At 47.1% G+C, this 24518-nt stretch overlaps 1 protein-coding gene across 6 annotated transcripts in view; it reads left to right on the top strand.

Annotated features, from left to right (window-relative positions):
- Positions 1–24518, top strand: part of GUCY2F (guanylate cyclase 2F, retinal) — a 213949-nt gene that overhangs the window by 164442 nt on the left and 24989 nt on the right. For 3 of the 6 annotated variants that reach the window (XM_063937293.1, XM_063937292.1, XM_063937291.1), the window contains exons 13-17: positions 2230–2404; positions 8738–8836; positions 9961–10055; positions 23819–23904; positions 24008–24096. In XM_063937293.1, the coding sequence (XP_063793363.1) occupies positions 2230–2404; positions 8738–8836; positions 9961–10055; positions 23819–23904; positions 24008–24095 (543 nt within the window). In that variant the 3' untranslated portion in view covers position 24096. The remainder of the gene's footprint in view (positions 1–2229; positions 2405–8737; positions 8837–9960; positions 10056–23818; positions 23905–24007; positions 24097–24518) is intronic. The other 3 variants (XM_063937290.1, XM_063937295.1, XM_063937294.1) reach the window with 1 other exon arrangement.

Here is a 24518-nt window from a genome sequence, read left to right as displayed (position 1 = left end):
AGTCACACAGGGAAGGAATTTCCAGAGCTTATGGTCAAGCCTGGAGACATCACTTCACATAAATATCCTGAAGCTAAGGGCCATTTACAATGCTCTAAGCTCAGCAAGACCTCTGCTTCAAGGTCACCCGGAGTTGATCCATTCGGACAACATCACGGCAGTCACCCACGTAAACAGACAGGGTGACACAAGAAGCAGGAGGGCAATGGCAGAAGCTGCAAGGATTCTTCGCTGGGCGGAAAATCATGTGATAACACTGTCAGCAAGTGGGGACTTCACCCAGAAGTCTTCCACATGTTTATAAAACTCGACAAGTATTGCGCCGGGTCAAGGGACCCTCCGGCAATAGCTGTAGACGCTCTGGTAACACAGTGGGTGTACCAGTCAGTGTATGTGTTCCCTCCTCTGCCTCTCATACCCAAGGTACTGAGAATTATAAGATGGAGAGGAGTAAGCACTATATTCGGGCTCCGTATTGGCCAAGAAGGACTTGGTAACCGGAACTTCAAGAGATGCTCACGGAGGATCCGTGGCCTCTACCTCTAAGAAGGGACCTGCTCCAGCAAGGACCCTGTCTGTTCCAAGACTTACCGCGACTGCGTTTGACGGCATGGCGGTTGAACGCCGGATCCTGAAGGAGAAAGGCATTCCGGATGAAGTCATTCCTATCCTGATCAAAGCCAGGAAAGATATAACCGCAAAACATTATCACCGCATTTGGCGAAAATATGTTGCGTGGTGCCAGGCCAGTAAGGCCCCGACGGAGGAATTTTCAACTAGGTCGATTCCTACATTTCCTGCAAACAGGAGTGTCTATGGGCCTGAAATGGGGGTCCATTAAGGTTCAAATTTCGGCCCTGTCAATTTTCTTCCAAAAAGAACTAGCTTCAGTCCCTGAAGTTCAGACGTTTGTGAAAGGGGTACTGTATATACAGCCTCCTTTTGTGCCTCCAGTGGCACCTTGGGATCTAAATGTAGTTTTTGGGTTCCAAAAGTCACATTGGTTTGAACCACTTAAATATGTGGAGTTAAAATATCTCACATGGAAAGTGGTCATGCTGTTGGCCCTGGCCTGGGCCAGGTGCGTGTCAGAATTGGCGGCTTTATCCTGTAAAAGCCCTCATCTGATTTTCCATTCGGACAGGGCGGAATTGAGGACTTGTCCTCAGTTTCTCCCTAAGGTGGTTTTCAGCGTTTCACCTGAATCAACCTATTGTGGTGCTTGCGGCTACTAGGGACTTGGAGGACTCCAAGTTGCTAGACGTTGTCAGGGCCCTGGAAATATAGGTTTCCAGGACGGCTGGAGTCAGAAAATCTGACTCGTTGTTTATTCTGTATGCACCCAACAAGCTGGGTGCTCCTGCTTCTAAGCAGACTATTGCTCGTTGGATTTGTAGTACAATTCAGCTTGCACATTCTGTGGCAGGCCTGCCACAGACAAAATCTGTAAAAGCCCATTCCACAAGGAAGGTGGGCTCATCTTGGGCGGCTGCCCGAGGGGTCTCGGCTTTACAACTTTGCCGAGCAGCTACTTGGTCAGGAGCAAATACGTTTGTAAAATTCTACAAATTTGATACCCTGGCTGAGGAGGACCTGGAGTTCTCTCATTTGGTGCTGCAGAGTCATCCGCACTCTCCCGCCCGTTTGGGAGCTTTGGTATAATCCCCATGGTCCTTACGGAGTCCCCAGCATCCACTAGGACGTCAGAGAAAATAAGAATTTACTTACCGATAATTCTATTTCTCGTAGTCCGTAGTGGATGCTGGGCGCCCATCCCAAGTGCGGATTGTCTGCAATACTGGTACATAGTTATTGTTACCAAAAAAAAAAAAAATCGGGTTATTGCTGTAGTGAGCCATCTTTTCTAGAGGCTCCTCTGTTATCATGCTGTTAACTGGGTTTAGATCACAAGTTATATGGTGTGATTGGTGTGGCTGGTATGAGTCTTACCCGGGATTCAAAATCCTTCCTTATTGTGTACGCTCATCCGGGCACAGTATCCTAACTGAGGCTTGGAGGAGGGTCATGGGGGGAGGAGCCAGTGCACACCAGGTAGTTCTAAAGCTTTACTTTTGTGCCCAGTCTCCTGCGGAGCCGCTATCCCCCTTGGTCCTTACGGAGTCCCCAGCATCCACTACGGACTACGAGAAATAGAATTATCGGTAAGTAAATTCTTATTTTCAGGGGGTCAGTTATGACAATATTGTTGTCTTGCTTTTGTGATGACAGGTAGAGACAATAGGAGATGCCTACATGGTGGCATCAGGCCTTCCCAAGAGGAATGGTAATAGGCATGCAGCAGAGATTGCTAACATGTCTCTGGATATCCTCAGCTCAGTGGGATCCTTCAAAATGCGACACATGCCTGATGTCCCTGTAAGGATCCGCATAGGCCTCCATTCAGGTAACATGCTTTCCTCATTTAACAAAAGAGATCATTTTACTCATCTTGGCATCAGATAAGCACATACTTGTCTACACTCACGGAATGTCTTGGAAATTCCCAAATTCCAATGAGATTCCAGGAGGACCAGCCTCCCACATCTCTCCCAGTTCCCAGTCGCATCATATCAGTGTAGCCCAGCCCCTGGTTGCACAATGCAGCTAATTGTGGGTCTGTATTGCCAAGACAGGGCTGCTGTGAAGCAATTTGCTGCATCAAGCCCCCGCACCTACAACCTTAGTGACCCTCTCCGTGATCTCCCAGAATGATAATTAAAAACGTCAGCATGTATGTAGTAGCTGCTGCTGTCTAACATACATATGACATACTATCATCAAGTTCACCCCACAAATCCCATGCCTATATTTCTCTGTTACATTTTTTCTCTATCGTCCTAAGTGGATGCTGGGGTTCCTGAAAGGACCATGGGGAATAGCGGCTCCGCAGGAGACAGGGCACAAAAAAGTAAAGCTTTTACCAGATCAGGTGGTGTGCACTGGCTCCTCCCCCTATGACCCTCCTCCAGACTCCAGTTAGATTTTGTGCCCGAACGAGAAGGGTGCAATCTAGGTGGCTCTCCTAAAGAGCTGCTTAGAGAAAGTTTAGCTTAGGTTTTTTACTTTACAGTGAGTCCTGCTGGCAACAGGATCACTGCAACGAGGGACTTAGGGGAGAAGTAGTGAACTCACCTGCGTGCAGAGTGGATTTGCTGCTTGGCTACTGGACACTAGCTCCAGAGGGACGATCACAGGTACAGCCTGGATGGTCACCGGAGCCGCGCCGCCGGCCCCCTTGCAGACGCTGAAGAGAGAAGAGGTCCAAAATCGGCGGCTGAAGACTCCTGAGTCTTCATAAAGGTAGCGCACAGCACTGCAGCTGTGCGCCATTTTCCTCTCAGCACACTTCACACAACAGTCACTGAGGGTGCAGAGCGCTGGGGGGGGCGCTCTGAGAGGCAAATAAAAACCTTATTAGAGGCAAAAAATACCTCACATATAGCCCACAGAGGCTATATGGAGATATTTAACCCCTGCCTAACTTTAAAAATAGCGGGAGACGAGCCCGCCGTAAAAGGGGCGGGGCCTATCTCCTCAGCACACAGCGCCATTTTCTCTCACAGAAAAGCTGGAGAGAAGGCTCCCAGGCTCTCCCCTGCACTGCACTACAGAAACAGGGTTAAAACAGAGAGGGGGGGCACTGATTTTGGCGATATTGTATATATATAAAAGATGCTATAAGGGAGAAACACTTATATAAGGTTGTCCCTATATAATTATGGCGTTTTTGGTGTGTGCTGGCAGACTCTCCCTCTGTCTCCCCAAAGGGCTAGTGGGTCCTGTCCTCTGTCAGAGCATTCCCGGTGTGTGTGCTGTGTGTCGGCACGTGTGTGTCGACATGTATGAGGACGATGTTGGTGAGGAGGCGGAGAAATTGCCTGTAATGGTGATGTCACTCTCTAGGGAGTCGACACCGGAATGGATGGCTTATTTAGAGAATTACGTGAGAATGTCAACACGCTGCAAGGTCGGTTGACGACATGAGACGGCCGACAATCTATTAGGACCGGTCCAGGCGTCTCAGAAACACCGTCAGGGGTTTTAAAAACGCCCATTTACCTCAGTCGGTCGACACAGACACAGACACGGACACTGAATACAGTGTCGACGGTGAATAAACAAACGTATTTCTCATTAGGGCCACACGTTAAGGGCAATGAAGGAGGTGTTACGTGTTTCTGATACTACAAGTACCACAAGAAAGGGTATTATGTGGGAGTGGAAAAAACTACCTGTAGTTTTTCCTGAATCAGATAAAATAAAATGAAGTGTGTGATGATGCGTAGGGTTACCCCGATAGCAAATATTGGCGTTATACCCTTTCCCGCCAGAAATTAGGGTACGTTGGGAAACACCCCTTAGGGTGATAAGGCGCTCACACGCTTATCAAGTGGCGTTACCGTCTCCAGATACGGCCGCCCTCAAGGAGCCAGCTGATAGGAAGCTGGAAAAATATCCTAAAAAGTATATACACACATACGGTGGTTATACTGCGACCAGCGATCGCCATCAGCCTGGAGATGCAGTGCTGGGTTGGCTTGGTCGGATTCCCTGACTGAAAATATTTTATTCATGTAGAGCATTTAATAGGATGCATTCTATATATATGTATGTGAGATGCACAGAGGGATATTTGCTCTCTGGCATCAAGATAAGTGCGTTGTCCATATCTCCCAGAAGATGTCAGGGACACGACAGTGGTCAGGTGATACAGATCCCATACGGCAGATGGAAGTATTGCTGTATAAAGGGAAGGAGTTATTTGGGGGTCGGTCCATCGGACCTGGGGACCACAGCAACAGCTGGGAAATCCAACCTTTTTTACCCCAAGTTACATCTCAGCTAAAAAAGACACCGTCTTTTCAGCCTCAATCTTTCCTTTCCCATGAGGGCATGCAGGCAAAAGGCCAGTCATATCTGCCCAGACATAGAGGTAAGGGAAGTAGACTGCAGCAGGCAGCCCTTTCCCAGGAAAAGAAGCCCTCCACCGCGTCTGCCAAGTCCTCAGCATGACGCTGGGGCCGTGCAAGCGGACTCAAGGTGGGGGGGTAGTCTCAAGAGTCTCAGGGCGCAGTGGGATCACTCGCAAGTTGACCCCTAGATCGTACGAGTATTATCCCAGGGGTAAAGATTGGAGAGTCGAGACATCTTCTCCTCGCAGGTTCCTGAAGTCTGCTTTACCAACGGCTCCCTCCGACAGGGAGGCAGCATTGGAAACAATTCACAAGCTGTATATCCAGCAGGTGATAATCAAAGTACCCCTCCTACGACAAGGAAAAGGGTATTATTTTTCCACACTATATTGTGGTACTGAAGCCAGACGGCTTGGTGACACATAGTCTAAATCTAAAATGTTTTGAACACTTACATAAAAGGTTCAAATCGAGATAAAGTCACTCAGAGCAGTGATAGCGAACCGGAAAAAAGGGGACTATATGGTGTCCCTGGACATCAAGGATTACCTCCATGTCCAAATTTTGTCCTTCTCATCAAGGGTACCTCTGGTTCGTGGTACAGAACTGTCAATATCAGTTTCAGACGATGCCGTTTGAATTATCCACGGCACCCCGGGCCTTTTTACCAAGGTAATGGCCGAAAAGATGTTTCTTCAAAGAAAAAAGGCATCTAAATTATCCCTTACTTGCACGACCTAAAAAGGGCAAGTTCCAGAGAACAGTTGGAGGTCGGAAGAGCACTATCTAAAGTAGTTCTTCGACGGCACGACTGGATTCTAAATATTCCAAGAATCGCAGCTGTTTTCCGACGATACGTCTGCTGTTCCTAGGGATGATTCTGGACACGGTTCAGAAAAAGGTTTTTCTTCCCGAGGAAAAAGCCAAGGAGTTATCCGACCTGTCAGGAACCTCCTAAAACCAGGAAAGGTGTCTGTACATCAATGCACAAGAGTCCTGGGAAAAATGGTGGCTTTTTACGAAGCAATTCCATTCGGCAGATTCCATGCAAGAATTTTCCAAAGGGATCTGTTGGACAAATGGTCAGGGTCGCATCCTCAGATGCACCTGCGAATAACCCTGTCGCCAAGGACAAGGGTATATCTTCTGTGGTGGTTGCAAAAGGCTCATCTATTGGAGGGCCGCAGATTCGGCATACAGGATTTGATCCTGGTGACCTCGGACGCCAGCCTGAGAGGTTGGGGAGCAGTCACACAAGGAAGAAACTTCCAGGGGGTATGGACGAACCTGGAAAAGTCTCTTCACATAAACATTCTGGTACTAAGAGCAATCTAAAATGCTCTAAGCCAGGCGGAACCACTCCTGCAAGGAAAACCGGTGTTGATTCAGTCGGACAACATCACGGCGGTCGCCCATGTAAACAGACAGGGCGGCACAAGAAGCAGGAGTGCAATGGCAGAAGCTGCCAAGATTCTTCGCTGGGCGGAGAATCACGTAATAGCACTGTCAGCAGTGTTCTTCCCGGGCGTGGACAACTGGGAAGCAGACTTCCTCAGCAGACACGATATTCACCCGGGAGAGGGGGGTCTTCATCCAGAAGTCTTCCACATGCTAATAAACTGTTGGGAAAGACCAATGGTAGACATGATGGCGTCTCGCCTCAACAAGAAACTGGACAAGTATTGCGCCAGGTCAAGAGATCCACAGGCAATAGCTGTGGACGCACTGGTAACACCTTGGGTGTACAAATCAGTATATGTGTTTCCTCCTCTGCCTCTCATACCAAAGGTATTGAAGATTATACGGTGAGGAGGAGTAAGAACAATACTAGTGGCTCCGGATTGGCCAAGAAGGACTTGGTACCCGGAACTTCAAGAGTTGGTCACGGACGACCCGTGCCCTCTACTTCTGAGAAGGGACCTGCTACAACAGGGTCCCTGTCTCTTTCAAGACTTACCGCGGCTGCGTTTGACGGCATGGCGGTTGAACGCCAGATCCTAAAAGGGAAAGGCATTCCAGAAGAAGTCATTCCTACCTTGATTAAGGCAAGGAAGGAAGTCACCGCGAAACATTATCACCGCATTTGGCGAAAATATGTCGCGTGGTGCGAGGATCGGAGTGTTCCGACGGAGGAATTTCAACTGGGTCGTTTCCTACATTTCCTACAATCAGGATTGTCTATGGGTCTCAAATTGAGATCTATTAAGGTTCAAATTTCGGCCCTGTCAATATTCTTCCAAAAAGAATTGGCCTCAGTTCCTGAGGTACAGACTTTTGTTAAAGGAGTACTGCATATACAGCCTCCTGTGGTGCCTCCGGTGGCACCGTGGGATCTAAATGTAGTTTTAGATTTCCTCAAATCCCATTGGTTTGAACCATTGAAAAAGGTGGATTTTAAATATCTCACATGGAAAGTGACTATGTTACTGGCCCTGGCTTCCGCCAGGAGAGTATCTAAATTGGCGGCTTTATCTTATAAAAGCCCTTATCTAATCTTCCATTCGGATAGGGCAGAACTGAGGACTCGTCCGCATTTTCTCCCTAAGGTGGTATCAGCGTTTCACCTGAACCAACCTATTGTGGTGCCTGCGGCCACTGGCGACTTGGAGGACTCCAAGTTGTTGGACGTTGTCAGAGCCTTAAAAATATACATTTCAAGGACGGCTGAAGTCAGAAAATCTGACTCGCTGTTGATACTATATGCACCCAACAAGTTGGGTGCCCCTGCTTCTAAGCAGACGATTGCTCGTTGGATTTGTAACACAATTCAACTTGCTCATTCTGTGGCAGGCCTGCCACAGCCTAAATCTGTTAAGGCCCATTCCACAAGGAAGGTGGGCTCATCTTGGGCGGCTGCCCGAGGGGTCTCGGCATTACAATTCTGTCGAGCAGCTACGTGGTCGGGGGAAAACACGTTTGTAAAATTCTACAAATTTGATACCCTGGCAAAAGAGGACTTGGAATTCTCTCATTCGGTGCTGCAGAGTCATCCGCACTCTCCCGCCCGTTTGGGAGCTTTGGTATAATCCCCATGGTCCTTTCAGGAACCCCAGCATCCACTTAGGACGATAGAGAAAATAAGAATTTACTTACCGATAATTCTATTTCTCGGAGTCCGTAGTGGATGCTGGGCGCCCATCCCAAGTGCGGATTATCTGCAATACTGTACATAGTTATTGTTAACAAATTCGGGTTATATTGTTAAGGAGCCATCTTTAAGAGGCTCTTTCTGTTATCATACTGTTAACTGGGTTTAGATCACAAGTTGTACGGTGTGATTGGTGTGGCTGGTATGAGTCTTACCCGGGATTCAAATTGCCTCCCTTATTGTGTACGCTCGTCCGGGCACAGTACCTAACTGGAGTCTGGAGGAGGGTCATAGGGGGAGGAGCCAGTGCACACCACCTGATCTGGTAAAAGCTTTACTTTTTTGTGCCCTGTCTCCTGCGGAGCCGCTATTCCCCATGGTCCTTTCAGGAACCCCAGCATCCACTACGGACTCCGAGAAATAGAATTATCGGTAAGTAAATTCTTATTATTATGAGGTTTTTTTTGTGTTACTTGGACATTCATGGCTACAAACAAAAGGACAGCAGCCATTTGTGGACATAAGATTATAGATTGCATTCACATTATGCTGCACATGGATACTACAGAGTTGCATTTTATATGTATAAAATAGTCATATGTCAAACATGAGCCTACAGTAGTTTAGCACTAAACTCTTTGTGTAATGGCTATAACATAGAAAAAATGTATTACAGTGTGCACTTATGTTGTCGGGTGATTTTATTCTATAAGAGTTTCTGCACTTCGTCCTGTAGGGTCTGTGGTTGCTGGCGTAGTGGGATTAACAATGCCAAGGTACTGCCTCTTTGGGGATACAGTAAATACTGCATCCCGCATGGAATCTACAGGGTTACGTGAGTAAAGAAATGACACAGACTCTCTAGTCATTACAACAATATTATAGCTGCCAACGCTTGCATTTATCAGAGGGTTTAGCTGTCTTTACTGTATACTAACTGTTCTACCCGTTCTTCTCACGGGTGTCTCTGATTTTCATGGTTGTAAGTATAAATGTGTTAAAAATGTGGTAGATCTATATATGTACATTTGAGACGTCTTAATATAAGTAAATATTAATCCATGGTTCTTGGCGTTACCCGAGGAGCAGATACAGTAAAAAGTGACAGGACCATTTTTGTCATTTATTAAATTCTACACACTGGAGGTATAATCCAAATTTTGGTCTGATTGTCCGTTTGGGCGTTATCATTCATGCAACGCAAGCCACACATTGGTAATGACGTCATTATGTCAACCACCTCTTCATCCCCTTAGAGGGGGTTTATTAAAATTCTAATGACGTAGTTTTCCTATTTCCCACCTGAAGAATAACTATGTTACATTTCATCTTCCTAACATATCAGGAAGTAAGAGAATTAGGGGTCTATTTACTAAGCCTTGGATGGAGATAAAGTCGCTGGAGATCAAGTACAAGCCAGCCGGCTCCTGACTGCCATGCCACAGGCTGTGTTTGAAAAATGACAGTTAGGAGCTGATTGGCTGGTACTTTATCTCCAGCGACTTTATCTCCAACCAAGCCTTAGTAAATAGACCCCGTATTGATGAGTCAGTCAGTCAGTATTGAACTTCCCAATTTTTGTATTATTGTTATGTAGTTATGTACTAAGCAAGTGGATTACATAGAGTTTCACATTCTGGTCCCAGTTTAGTACCCATTGTACTTCCTGTAATTTCAAAACATGTCTGCGAGGTGTTAACTATTAGTGCTTTACTCTCATTTCAGTAAGGATGAGGCAGCTTTCTGTGTATTTGTGTATCCGAGTCATAATGACAGACAACCTGACTACATTTGTGATGTGATTCTTCACTTGTCTGTTTGGCTTCATTTAAAATATTCAGCCCTCATTAGGTTGTCAAGAATTACTAGCTTATACTATTAGAAGAAAAGAAAGACACTTATACACCACTTGAGTTTCTCATCTTCACAGAGTAAGTTAATGCTTGTTTTCCTTTGCAGCCTATCGAATTCATGTCAATCAGAGCACTGTCAAAACACTTAGATCTTTAAATGAGGGATATCTTTTGGAATTAAGAGGAAGGACAGAGCTGAAGGTAAGTAGCCTGTTTCTTTCTATGATGTGAGTCATTTGTTCAAATTAAGTACTGAGGTCACATTTTAAATCATTTCTAGGGAATAACAAGAGTTAGGAATTCTTGCCGTATTCACGTATAAAGTGCACACGTTTTACTATTCAGCGATACCTGTGGAAAATATTAACTCTGTTTTATGAAAAGCACTATCTAGTGATGATAATTCTTGTACATACAGTACTGTGATGGAAAGGCTTTCGGAGTGTAAGCTACGTGGTAGAATCATATTAATTCATCTCTGATTTGCAACCAACATGTTATGCTCCAGTAGTTTATTGGGGTTAATTAACAAATATCCAGTCTGTATTGTAGAGATGTGACATAATTAGTACATCTCATAAGTTATTATGTCCAAGATAACTCCTTTGTACCCCTTGCAGACATAAGACCCAGGAAATAACTGGGTCTATCAGCCTGGAAAATTCCCAGGTCTCAGTCTGACTTTGGTACAGAGCAGAGCGAACTGTATATATGAAAGGGGGTTCTGATGTATGTATGAAAGGGGTATAAATGTTTATACTAGGAATGCAATATCATGCAAGCTGAAACGCAATATGTGTATCAAAATGGAATGGGGTTCCCAGCTCTGTGCTTTTAGCTTTTAGAGCTATTTATCAGCTTTGAATCAAAAATAATTCAACTGTTTTTATTGGCATCTATTTTACATTGGTCATAATTAATTACCACTGTATAAAAATGTAACATCATTCCTGGGTAACTCATAGGTCCATGTAAACCTAATTTGCTGTTTTAACATTTAACATTTCATACTGAACGACTATAAGTAACAGCCATTGATGCACACAGTTCATCCAATTATTCATTTCTCTGACGTCCTAAGTGGATGCTGGGGACTCCGTAAGGACCATGGGGAATAGCGGCTCCGCAGGAGACAGGGCACAAAAGTAAAAGCTTTAGGATCAGGTGGTGTGCACTGGCTCCTCCCCCTATGACCCTCCTCCAAGCCTCAGTTAGGTTTTTGTGCCCGGCTGAGAAGGGTGCAATCTAGGTGGCTCTCCTAAAGAGCTGCTTAGAGTAAAAGTTTTGTTAGGTTTTTTATTTTCAGTGAGTCCTGCTGGCAACAGGCTCACTGCAACGAGGGACTTAGGGGAGAAGAAGTGAACTCACCTGCGTGCAGGATGGATTGGCTTCTTAGGCTACTGGACACTAGCTCCAGAGGGACGATCACAGGTACAGCCTGGATGGGTCACCGGAGCCGCGCCGCCGGCCCCCTTGCAGATGCTGAAGAGAGAAGAGGTCCAGAAATCGGCGGCTGAAGACTTCCCAGTCTTCTTAAGGTAGCGCACAGCACGGCAGCTGTGCGCCATTGCTCTCAGCACACTTCACACCAACGGTCACTGAGGGTGCAGGGCGCTGGGGGGGGCGCCCTGGGCAGCAATGAAAGTACCTGTGCTGGCTAAAAATACATCACATATAGCCTCTGGGGCTATATGGATGTATTTAACCCCTGCCAGGTTGTCAGAAAAACGGGAGAAGAAGCCCGCCGAAAAGGGGGCGGGGCCTATTCTCCTCAGCACACAGCGCCATTTTCCTACACAGCTCCGCTGCTAGGAAGGCTCCCAGGCTCTCCCCTGCACTGCACTACAGAAACAGGGTTAAAACAGAGAGGGGGGGCATTTTATGTGGCGATATTATAATATATTAAGATGCTATAAGGGAAAACACTTATATAAGGTTGTCCCTGTATAATTATAGCATTTTGGTGTGTGCTGGCAAACTCTCCCTCTGTCTCCCCAAAGGGCTAGTGGGGTCCTGTCCTCTATCAGAGCATTCCCTGTGTGTGTGCTGTGTGTCGGTACGTGTGTGTCGACATGTATGAGGACGATGTTGGTGAGGAGGCGGAGAAATTGCCTGTAATGGTGATGTCACTCTCTAGGGAGTCGACACCGGAATGGATGGCTTATTTAGGGAATTACGTGATAATGTCAACACGCTGCAAGGTCGGTTGACGACATGAGACGGCCGGCAAACCAATTAGTACCTGTCCAGGCGTCTCAAACACCGTCAGGGGCTTTAAAACGCCCATTACCTCAGTCGGTCGACACAGACACAGACACGGACACTGACTCCAGTGTCGACGGTGAAGAAACAAACGTATTTTCCATTAGGGCCACACGTTACATGTTAAGGGCAATAAAGGAGGTGTTACATATTTCTGATACTACAAGTACCACAAAAAAGGGTATTATGTGGGGTGTGAAAAAACTACCTGTAGTTTTTCCTGAATCAGATAAATTAAATGAAGTGTGTGATGATGCGTGGGTTTCCCCCGATAGAAAATTATTGGCGTTATACCCTTTCCCGCCAGAAGTTAGGGCGCGTTGGGAAACACCCCCTAGGGTGGATAAGGCGCTCACACGCTTATCAAAACAAGTGGCGTTACCGTCTCCAGATACGGCCGCCCTCAAGGAGCCAGCTGATAGGAGGCTGGAAAATATCCTAAAAAGTATATACACACATACTGGTGTTATACAGTTACTGCGACCAGCGATCGCCTCAGCCTGGATGTGCAGCGCTGGGGTGGCTTGGTCGGATTCCCTGACTGAAAATATTGATACCCGTGACAGGGACAGTATTTTATTGACTATAGAGCATTTAAAGGATGCATTTCTATATATGCGAGATGCACAGAGGGATATTTGCACTCTGGCATCAAGAGTAAGTGCGATGTCCATGTCTGCCAGAAGATGTTTATGGACACGACAGTGGTCAGGTGATGCAGATTCCAAACGGCACATGGAAGTATTGCCGTATAAAGGGGAGGAGTTATTTGGGGTCGGTCCATCGGACCTGGTGGCCACGGCAACAGCTGTAAAATCCACCTTTTTTACCCCAAGTCACATCTCAGCAGAAAAAGACACCGTCTTTTCAGCCTCAGTCCTTTCGTCCCCATAAGGGCAAGCGGGCAAAAGGCCAGTCATATCTGCCCAGGGGTAGAGGAAAGGGAAGAAGACTGCAGCAGGCAGCCCCTTCCCAGGAACAGAAGCCCTCCACCGCTTCTGCCAAGTCCTCAGCATGACGCTGGGGCCGTACAAGCGGACTCAGGTGCGGTGGGGGGTCGTCTCAAGAGTTTCAGCGCGCAGTGGGCTCACTCGCAAGTGGACCCCTGGATCCTACAAGTAGTATCCCAGGGGTACAGATTGGAAATTCGAGACGTCTCCCCCTCGCAGGTTCCTGAAGTCTGCTTTACCAACGTCTCCCTCCGACAGGGAGGCAGTATTGGAAACAATTCACAAGCTGTATTCCCAGCAGGTGATAATCAAAGTACCCCTCCTACAACAAGGAAAGGGGTATTATTCCACACTATTTGTGGTACTGAAGCCAGACGGCTCGGTGAGACCTATTCTAAATCTGAAATCTTTGAACACTTACATACAAAGGTTCAAATCAAGATGGAGTCACTCAGAGCAGTGATAGCGAACCAGGAAGAAGGGGACTATATGGTGTCCCTGGACATCAAGGATGCTTACCTCCATGTCCCAATTTGCCCTTCTCACCAAGGGTACCTCAGGTTCGTGGTACAGAACTGTCACTATCAGTTTCAGACGCTGCCGTTTGGATTGTCCACGGCACCCCGGGTCTTTACCAAGGTAATGGCCGAAATGATGATTCTTCTTCAAAGAAAAGGCGTCTTAATTATCCCTTACTTGGACGATCTCCTGATAAGGGCAAGGTCCAGAGAACAGTTGGAGGTCGGAGTAGCACTATCTCAAGTAGTTCTACGACAGCACGGGTGGATTCTAAATATTCCAAAATCGCAGCTGATTCCGACGACACGTCTGCTGTTCCTAGGGATGATTCTGGACACAGTCCAGAAAAAGGTGTTTCTCCCGGAGGAGAAAGCCAGGGAGTTATCCGAGCTAGTCAGAAACCTCCTAAAACCAGGCCAAGTGTCAGTGCATCAATGCACAAGAGTCCTGGGAAAAATGGTGGCTTCCTACGAAGCGATTCCATTCGGCAGATTTCACGCAAGAATTTTTCAGTGGGATCTGCTGGACGAATGGTCCGGATCGCATCTTCAGATGCATCAGCGGATAATCCTGTCTCCAAGGACAAGGGTGTCTCTTCTGTGGTGGCTGCAGAGTGCTCATCTACTAGAGGGCAGCAGATTCGGCATTCAGGACTGGGTCCTGGTGACCACGGATGCCAGCCTGAGAGGCTGGGGAGCAGTCACACAGGGAAGAAATTTCCAAGGAGTGTGGTCAAGTCTGGAGACTTCTCTCCACATAAATATACTGGAGCTAAGGGCAATTTACAATGCTCTGAGCCTAGGAAGACCTCTGCTTCAAAGTCAACCAGTGCTGATCCAGTCGGACAACATCACGGCAGTCGCCCACGTAAACAGACAGGGCGGCACAAGAAGCAGGAGGGCAATGGCAGCAAGGATTCTTCGCTGGGCGAAAAATCATGTGATAACACTGTCAGCGGTGTTCATTCCGGGAGTGGACAACTGGGAAGCAGACTTCCTCAGCAGGCACGACCTCCACCCGGGAGAGTGGGGACTTCATCTGGAAGTCTTCCACATGATTGTGAACCGTTGGGAAAGACCAAAGGTGGACATGATGGCGTCCCGTCTGAACAAAAAACTGGACAGGTATTGCGCCAGGTCAAGAGACCCTCAGGCAATAGCTGGGACGCTCTGGTAACACCGTGGGTGTACCAGTCGGTGTATGTGTTCCCTCCTCTGCCTCTCATACCCAAGGTACTGAGAATTATAAGACGGAGAGGAGTAAGAACTATACTCGTGGCTCCGGATTGGCCAAGAAGGACTTGGTACCCGGAACTTCAAGAGATACTAAGAAGGGACTTGCTTCAGCAAGGATCATGTCTGTTCCAAGACTTACCGCGGCTGCGTTTGACGGCATGGCGGTTGAACGCCGGATCCTAAGGGAAAAGGCATTCCGGAAGAGGTCATCCCTACCCTGGTCAGAGCCAGGAAGGAGGTGACCGCACAACATTATCACCGCATTTGGCGAAAATATGTTGCATGGTGTGAGGCCAGGAAGGCCCCCACGGAGGAATTTCAACTCGGTCGATTCCTGCATTTCCTGCAAACAGGAGTGTCTATGGGCCTCAAATTGGGGTCCATTAAGGTTCAAATTTCGGCCTTGTCGATTTTCTTCCAGAAAGAATTGGCTTCAGTTCCTGAAGTCCAGAAGTTTGTCAAGGGAGTACTGCATATACAACCCCCTTTTGTGCCTCCAGTGGCACTGTGGGATCTCAACGTAGTTCTGGGATTCCTCAAATCACATTGGTTTAAACCGCTCAAATCTGTGGATTTGAAATATCTCACATGGAAAGTGACCATGCTGTTGGCCCTGGCCTCAGCCAGGCGAGTGTCAGAATTGGCGGCTTTGTCTCACAAAAGCCCATATCTGATTGTCCATTCGGACAGGGCAGAGCTGCGGACTCGTCCCCAGTTTCTCCCTAAGGTGGTGTCAGCGTTTCACCTGAACCAGCTTATTGTGGTACCTGCGGCTACTAGGGACTTGGAGGACTCCAAGTTGCTAGATGTTGTCAGGGCCCTGAAAATATAGGTTTCCAGGACGGCTGGAGTCAGGAAAACTGACTTGCTGTTATCCTGTATGCATACTATGCACCCAACAAACTGGGTGCTCTTGCTTCTAAGCAGACGATTGCTAGTTGGATGTGTAGTACAATTCAGCTTGCACATTCTGTGGCAGGCCTGCCACAGCCAAAATATGTAAATGCCCATTCCACAAGGAAGGTGGGCTCATCTTGGGTGGCTGCCCGAGGGGTCTCGGCTTTACAACTTTGCCGAGCTGCTACTTGGTCAGGGGCAAACACGTTTGCAAAATTCTACAAATTTGATACCCTGGCTGAGGAGGACCTGGAGTTCTCTCATTCGGTGCTGCAGAGTCATCCGCACTCTCCCGCCCGTTTGGGAGCTTTGGTATAATCCCCATGGTCCTTACGGAGTCCCCAGCATCCACTTAGGACGTCAGAGAAAATAAGAATTTACTTACCGATAATTCTATTTCTCGTAGTCCGTAGTGGATGCTGGGCGCCCATCCCAAGTGCGGATTGTCTGCAATACTTGTACATAGTTATTGCTACAAAAATCGGGTTATTATTGTTGTGAGCCATCTTTTCAGAGGCTCCGCTGTTATCATGCTGTTAACTGGGTTCAGATCACAGGTTGTACAGTGTGATTGGTGTGGCTGGTATGAGTCTTACCCGGGATTCAAAATCCTTCCTTATTGTGTACGCTCGTCCGGGCACAGTATCCTAACTGAGGCTTGGAGGAGGGTCATAGGGGGAGGAGCCAGTGCACACCACCTGATCCTAAAGCTTTTACTTTTGTGCCCTGTCTCCTGCGGAGCCGCTATTCCCCATGGTCCTTACGGAGTCCCCAGCATCCACTACGGACTACGAGAAATAGAATTATCGGTAAGTAAATTCTTATTATTTTCAATATGCTTTCAGTCCTGTTGTTATTATGTTTTATGCATTATTTATGAAAGTTTAATACATTGTTTTCTTTTATTTCTTGTTTTCGTCTCGTGCTTATTTATGGAAACAATCAATTACAATATCCATCTCATTATAGTCTGACGTTAATCATGTCCACTGCGTTTTTTTCTTTATTGTATATAACTTGCTTTTAAGCCAGAGCTATTAGGAAAACCACTGTTGCTAATTTACATCTTGTTGTTTAGAGAAACACACTGTTCTCTTCATAACTGCGATACAAAGCTCAGTATATGATGTAAAGGACAGCTGGCGCTATGTTGACACAAACAATAAACAAGAGAATGAAAGCAGTTTATATAAAATACTCTTATTTACTGAGGTTTTTTTCTATTATGAGTTGTACTTTAACCCTTATGAAGGTTCTACAGAGTTGAGACCTTCCCAGAGCAGATGACATAATCAGCTAATATTTAGGAATTCAATGTTTTTCAGACACAGCTTTCAAGGCCAATTGATCAGGGCAAAGATATGATTTTTCTACATGTTCTAGCCCATTTGGCTGGTCTGTTAATCTAATTTATCCATCAGATATCTGCGATGACCAATCTCATGTTTGGGCTACAAAACCTTTAATTATCAAAGTTGGCAGGAAAATTACTTTAAACAATTATAGCATACTAAACAGCATTTACAGCACACAGTATATTTAGAAACTTACATGGAACCTTTGAGTGACTCACCTTATAAAAAGTGTGGGCCACAAGATATGGAACTCAGTAAATCGTTTGGTACTGTAACTCTGGGAGCAAACAAAACTTTTTTGAAGAGTCAAGTTAGAGGTACGACACCTACAGAATTCTATAAAAAAGAAATAACAACTACTGGGTTTATATAATATTTCCAGTCATAGGGTCTAATTTGGTATGGAACGCATCAGCGATGCATTTGCATTTTGAAGCCCTAGTGCAGTGTGCGTACGCACAGGAGCCATAATGCACATGCACACACTTATGAGAACGCCTCTGCCAGATTGACAGTCAGAGGCGTTCATGGGGCGGGCGGGGGCATCTACGCGGTGACTAATGGGCATTGACATGGGGGGGGGCAAGGTCTGGACAATGGAGGCGTGTCCAGACCATTTGGGGAGCGGGCCGCGACAGCTGCATGACGTCATACGCAGCCACTGCGACCCAAAGAATGGCAGCTAGGCTGCGCAGGCAGAGGGCTACTCTTAATATGCAAGTGCTTCGCTGTCCAGTGAAGCGCTTGCATTTGAGCAGGGTGGGGGGGGGGGGGGGGGGGGGGCAGATGGACCTTGCCCTGTGCTGGGCGGCCCCCCTCATGTTAGAGGAATGAGTTGTTGTTGCGAAAATTTTTGCACAACTACAACTCATGCTGAATTAGGCCCATAATTCACTGGTCAACTGTGGCGTAAAATACATGTTGCAGGCCAGAGCAACCAATCGAATTTTACCTATTGTTTTACCAGTACACTTTAGAAAATGAAAGCAGACATCTGATTGGTTATAGCATTTTTAATGGACCTTTATCTGTGCTCTCACATCGTGATCATAGTTGCTCATGTACATATATCCAATGTTGCATGTTAATGTACACTGTAAATGGATATTTAATAAACTAAGATGTCAGGATCGAGCATAATCACTGATTTGTAGTTTAAGCTTTTGCATATAAAGTAAAATAAGAATTTACTTACCGATAATTCTATTTCTCGTAGTCCGTAGTGGATGCTGGGGACTCCGTAAGGACCACGGGGAATAGCGGCTCCGCAGGAGACTGGGCACAAAAGTAAAGCTTTAGAACTACCAGGTGTGCACTGGCTCCTCCCCCTATGACCCTCCTCCAAGCCTCAGTTAGGATACTGTGCCCGGACGAGCGTACACAATAAGGAAGGATTTTGAATCCCGGGTAAGACTCATACCAGCCACACCAATCACACCGTATAACTCGTGATCTAAACCCAGTTAACAGCATGATAACAGAGGAGCCTCTAGAAAAGATGGCTCACTACAGCAATAACCCGATTTTTTGGTAACAATAACTATGTACCAGTATTGCAGACAATCCGCACTTGGGATGGGCGCCCAGCATCCACTACGGACTACGAGAAATAGAATTATCGGTAAGTAAATTCTTATTTTCTCTAACGTTCTAAGTGGATGCTGGGGACTCCGTAAGGACCATGGGGATTATACCAAAGCTCCCAAACGGGCGGGAGAGTGCGGATGACTCTGCAGCACCAAATGAGAGAACTCCAGGTCCTCCTCAGCCAGGGTATCAATTTTGTAGAATTTTACAAACGTATTTGCTCCTGACCAAGTAGCTGCTCGGCAAAGTTGTAAAGCCGAGACCCCTCGGGCAGCCGCCCAAGATGAGCCCATCTTCCTTGTGGAGTGGGCATTTACAGATTTTTGGCTGTGGCAGGCCTGCCACAGAATGTGCAAGCTGAATTGTACTATAAATCCAACGAGCAATAGTCTGCTTAGAAGCAGGAGCACCCAGCTTGTTGAGTGCATACAGGATAAACAGCGAGTCAGATTTTCTGACTCCAGCCGTCCTGGAAACATATATTTTCAGGGCCCTGATAACGTCTAGCAACTTGGAGTCCTCCAAGTCCCTAGTAGCCGCAGGCACCACAATAGGTTGGTTCAGGTGAAACGCTGAAACCACCTTAGGGAGAAACTGAGGACGAGTCCTCAATTCCGCCCTGTCCGAATGGAAAATCAGATAAGGGCTTTTACAGGATAAAGCCGCCAATTCTGACACGCGCCTGGCCCAGGCCAGGGCCAACAGCATGACCACTTTCCATGTGAGATATTTTAACTCCACATATTTAAGTGGTTCAAACCAATGTGACTTTTGGAACCCAAAAACTACATTGAGATCTCAAGGTGCCACTGGAGGCACAAAAGGAGGCTGTATATGCAGTACCCCTTTTACAACGTCTGAACTTCAGGGACTGAAGCTAGTTCTTTTTGGAAGAAAATTGACAGGGCCGAAATTTGAACCTTAATGGACCCCAATTTCAGGCCCATAGACACTCCTGTTTGCAGGAAATGTAGGAATCGACCCAGTTGAATTTCCTCCGTCGGGCCTTACTGGCCTCGCACCACGCAACATATTTTCGCCAAATGCGGTGATAATGTTTTGCGGTTACATCCTTCCTGGCTTTGATCAGGATAGGGATGACTTCATCCGGAATGCCTTTTTTCCTTCAGGATCCGGCGTTCAACCGCCATGCCGTCAAACGCAGCCGCGGTAAGTCTTGGAACAGACAGGGTCCTTGCTGGAGCAGGTCCCTTCTTAGAGGTAGAGGCCACGGATCCTCCGTGAGCCTCTCTTGAAGTTCCGGTTACCAAGTCCTTCTTGGCCAATCCGGAGCCACGAATATAGTGCTTACTCCTCTCCATCTTATCAATCTCAGTACCTTGGGTATGAGAGGCAGATGAGGGAACACATACACTGACTGGTACACCCACGGTGTTACCAGAGCGTCTACAGCTATTGCCTGAGGGTCCCTTGACCTGGCGCAATACCTGTCGAGTTTTTCCCAACGGTTTATAATCATGTGGAAGACTTCTGGGTGAAGTCCCCACTCTCCCGGGTGGAGGTCTTGTCTGCTGAGGAAGTCTGCTTCCCAGTTGTCCACTCCCGGAATTGCTGACAGTGCTATCACATGATTTTCCGCCCAGCGAAGAATCCTTGCAGCTTCTGCCATTGCCCTCTTGCTTCTTGTGCCACCCTGTCTGTTTACGTGGGTGACTGCCGTGATGTTGTCCGACTGGATCAACACCGGCTGACCTTGAAGCAGAGGTCTTGCTAAGCTTAGAGCATTGTAAATGGCCCTTAGCTTCAGGATATTTATGTGAAGTGATGTCTCCAGGCTTGACCATAAGCCCTGGAAATTCCTTCCCTGTGTGACTGCTCCCCAGCCTCGCAGGCTGGCATCAGTGGTCACCAGGACCCAGTCCTGAATGCCGAATCTGCAGCCCTCTAGAAGATGAGCACTCTGCAACCAACACAGGAGGGACACCCTTGTTCTTGGTGACAGGGTTATCCGCTGATGCATCTGAAGATGCGACCCGGACCATTTGTCCAGCAGGTCCCACTGGAAAGTTCTTGCGTGGAATCTGCCAAATGGGATTGCTTCGTAGGAAGCCACCATTTTACCCAGAACCCTTGTGCATTGATGCACTGAGACTTGGCTCGGTTTTAGGAGGTTGCTGACTAGCTCGGATAACTCCCTGGCTTTCTCCTCCGGGAGAAACACCTTTTTCTGGACTGTGTCCAGGATCATCCCTAGGAACAGAAGACGAGTCGTCGGAACCAGCTGCGATTTTGGAATATTGAGAATCCAATCGTGCTGCCGCAACACTACCTGAGATAGTGCTACACCGACCTCCAACTGTTCCCTGGATCTTCAGGGAATCGTCCAAGTAAGGGATAACTAAAATTCCCTTCCTTCGAAGGAATATCATAATTTCGGCCATTACCTTGGTAAAGACCCGGGGTGCCGTGGACCATCCATACGGCAGCGTCTGAACTGATAGTGACAGTTCTGTACCATAAACCTGAGGTACCCTTGGTGAGAAGGGTAAATTTGGACATGAAGGTAAGCATCCTCGATGTCCCGAGACATCATGTAGTCCCCTTCTTCCAGGTTCGCAATCACTGCTCTGAGTGACTCAATCTTGAATTTGAACCTCTGTATGTAAGTGTTTAAAGATTTTAGATTTAGAATCGGTCTCACCGAGCCGTCCGGCTTCGGTACCACAACAGTGTGGAATAATACCCCGTTCCCTGTTGCAGGAGGGGTACCTTGATTATCACCTGCTGGGAATACAGCTTGTGAATGGCTTCCAAAACTGTCTCCCTGTCAGAAGGAGACATCGGTAAAGCCGACTTTAGGAAACGGCGAGGGGGAGACGTCTCGAATTCCAATTTGTACCCCTGAGATATCACCTGAAGGATCCAGGGGTCTACTTGCGAGTGAGCCCACTGCGCGCTGAAATTCATTGAGACGGGCCCCCCACCGTGCCTGATTCTGCTTGTAAAGCCCCAGCGTCATACTGAGGGCTTGGCAGAGGCGGGAGAGGGTTTCTGTTCCTGGGAACTGGCTGATTTCTGCAGCCTTTTTCCTCTCCCTCTGTCACGGGGCAGAAATGAGGAACCTTTTGCCCGCTTGTCCACGAAAAGACTGCGCCTGATAATACGGCGTCTTCTCATGTTCCAAATGCCGTTTGAAAACCGCATCACCTGACCACTGTCGTGTCCATAACCCTCTACTGGTAGAAATGGACAACGCACTTAGACTTGATGCCAGTCTTCAAATATTCCGCTGTGCATCACGCATATATAGAAATGCATCTTTTAAATGCTCTATAGGCAAAAATATACTGTCCCTATCTAGGGTATCAATATTTTCAGTCAGGGAATCCGACCACGCCAACCCAGCACTGCACATCCAGGCTGAGGCGATTGCTGGTCGCAGTATAACACCAGTATGTGTGTAAATACATTTTAGGATACCCTCCTGCTTTCTATCAGCAGGATCCTTAAGGGCGGCCATCTCAGGAGAGGGTAGAGCCCTTACAAGCGTGTGAGCGCTTTATCCACCCTAGGGGGTGTTTCCCAACGCACCCTAACCTCTGGCGGGAAAGGATATAATGCCAATAACATTTTAGAAATTATCAGTTGTTATCGGGGGAAACCCACGCATCATCACACACCTCATTTAATTTCTCAGATTCAGGAAAACTACAGGTAGTTTTTCCTCACCGAACATAATACCCCTTTTTGGTGGTACTCGTATTATCAGAAATGTGTAAAACATTTTTTATTGCCTCCATCATGTAACGTGTGGCCCTACTGGAAGTCACATTTGTCTCTTCACCGTCGACACTGGAGTCAGTATCCGTGTCGGCGTCTATATCTGCCATCTGAGGTAACGGGCGCTTTAGAGCCCCTGACGGCCTATGAGACGTCTGGACAGGCACAAGCTGAGTAGCCGGCTGTCTCATGTCAACTACTGTCTTTTATACAGAGCTGACACTGTCACGTAATTCCTTCCAACAGTTCATCCACTCAGGTGTCGACCCCCTAGGGGGTGACATCACTATTACAGGCAATCTGCTCCGTCTCCACATCATTTTTCTCCTCATACATGTCGACACAAACGTACCGACATACAGCACACACACAGGGAATGCTCTGATAGAGGACAGGACCCCACTAGCCCTTTGGGGAGACAGAGGGAGAGTTTGCCAGCACACACCAGAGCGCTATATATATACAGGGATAACCTTATATAAGTGTATTTCCCCTTATAGCTGCTGTTTTATTAATACTGCGCCTAATTAGTGCCCCCCCTCTCTTTTTTAACCCTTTCTGTAGTGTAGTGACTGCAGGGGAGAGCCAGGGAGCTTCCCTCCAACGGAGCTGTGAGGGAAAATGGCGCCAGTGTGCTGAGGAGATAGGCTCCGCCCCCTTATCGGCGTTTTTATTGCGTCTCAGGGCGCCCCCCCCCCCCCCAGCGCCCTGCACCCTCAGTGACCGGAGTGTGAAGTGTGCTGAGAGCAATGGCGCACAGCTGCAGTGCTGTGCGCTACCTTGTTGAAGACAGGACGTCTTCTGCCGCCGATTTTCCGGACCTCTTCTGTCTTCTGGCTCTGTAAGGGGGCCGGCGGCGCGGCTCTGGGACCCATCCATGGCTGGGCCTGTGATCGTCCCTCTGGAGCTAATGTCCTGTAGCCTAAGAAGCCCAATCCACTCTGCACGCAGGTGAGTTCGCTTCTTCTCCCCTTAGTCCCTCGATGCAGTGAGCCTGTTGCCAGCAGGTCTCACTGAAAATAAAAAACCTAAAACTAAACTTTTCACTAAGCAGCTCAGGAGAGCCACCTAGTGTGCACCCTTCTCGTTCGGGCACAAAATCTTAACTGAGGCTTGGAGGAGGGTCATAGGGGGAGGAGCCAGTGCACACCAGGTAGTTCTAAAGCTTTACTTTTGTGCCCAGTCTCCTGCGGAGCCGCTATTCCCCATGGTCCTTACGGAGTCCCCAGCATCCACTTAGGACGTTAGAGAAATATACATTTCCTGAGATACAGTATGCACCTAATATATTTTAAAATTGACTCTTTTTTGCTCCAAAAGACTTCTAAACTGGATTGAAGGCTAGCCCAACAGTGGTGGGCCAGTAGGGCTCTTCCAAAGCTCCTTGGTAATTATGTCCTTTGTCTCTTTTGGATAAGGGTAAAGGTGTTGAAGAGACATTCTGGCTGGTTGGAAAAGAAGGTTTTAGAAAACCGTTACCTGTCCCTCCAGTGACCAAGTCAGGGTAAGCGGAGAGACCATGCAGTCCAGGAGCAGGATATCCTCTTGCTGTCCACCTAACTGTTTTTTTGTTATTTTTGTCGTCACTATTTTGATATCGTTCACAGGCAAGTGGGTCATGGTTTTCTGCAGGATGAGATAACCGCTTTCAAACGAAGAAAAGCAGAAAAGCAACTTGCAAGGAAGAATATCTGAGGTAATGTTATGCATGAAAATGTATAACATTACATGCTACAGTATCTGTGTCAAATGCTAAAACGACTACTCCTGCAGTCTAATGGCATCTCTTCTCCTAATTGCTTGGCAATAATCAGGAGGTTCTCATGCAAAAGTTTATTTATGACCTTTGTCTAAAGTTAATTGTCTTCTTATTGGCCAAAAGACAATTCTGCCAATCATCCAATAGCAGGATACAATACAATAGGTAAAGTAAGGATGATGGGGAAACCATTATTTTTCTTAAAGCACCAGTCTCTGAAATAAACCCACTAAAAAATAAAAACCTTTATTATTATTATTATCTGTTACAGTATAAGAAAGACTTTGGGGTAAAGTTACTAAGTGGCGCTTCTTAAAGCCGCCACTTCTTTGGTGGTTTTGATTGCTGCAAATAAAAGG

This window comes from Pseudophryne corroboree, chromosome 8 (genome assembly GCF_028390025.1).
Source record: "Pseudophryne corroboree isolate aPseCor3 chromosome 8, aPseCor3.hap2, whole genome shotgun sequence".
NCBI classification, from domain to species: domain Eukaryota; kingdom Metazoa; phylum Chordata; class Amphibia; order Anura; family Myobatrachidae; genus Pseudophryne; species Pseudophryne corroboree.
The sequence above is the reverse complement of the archived record's forward strand: the minus strand, read 5'-3'. Positions and strand labels throughout refer to the sequence as shown.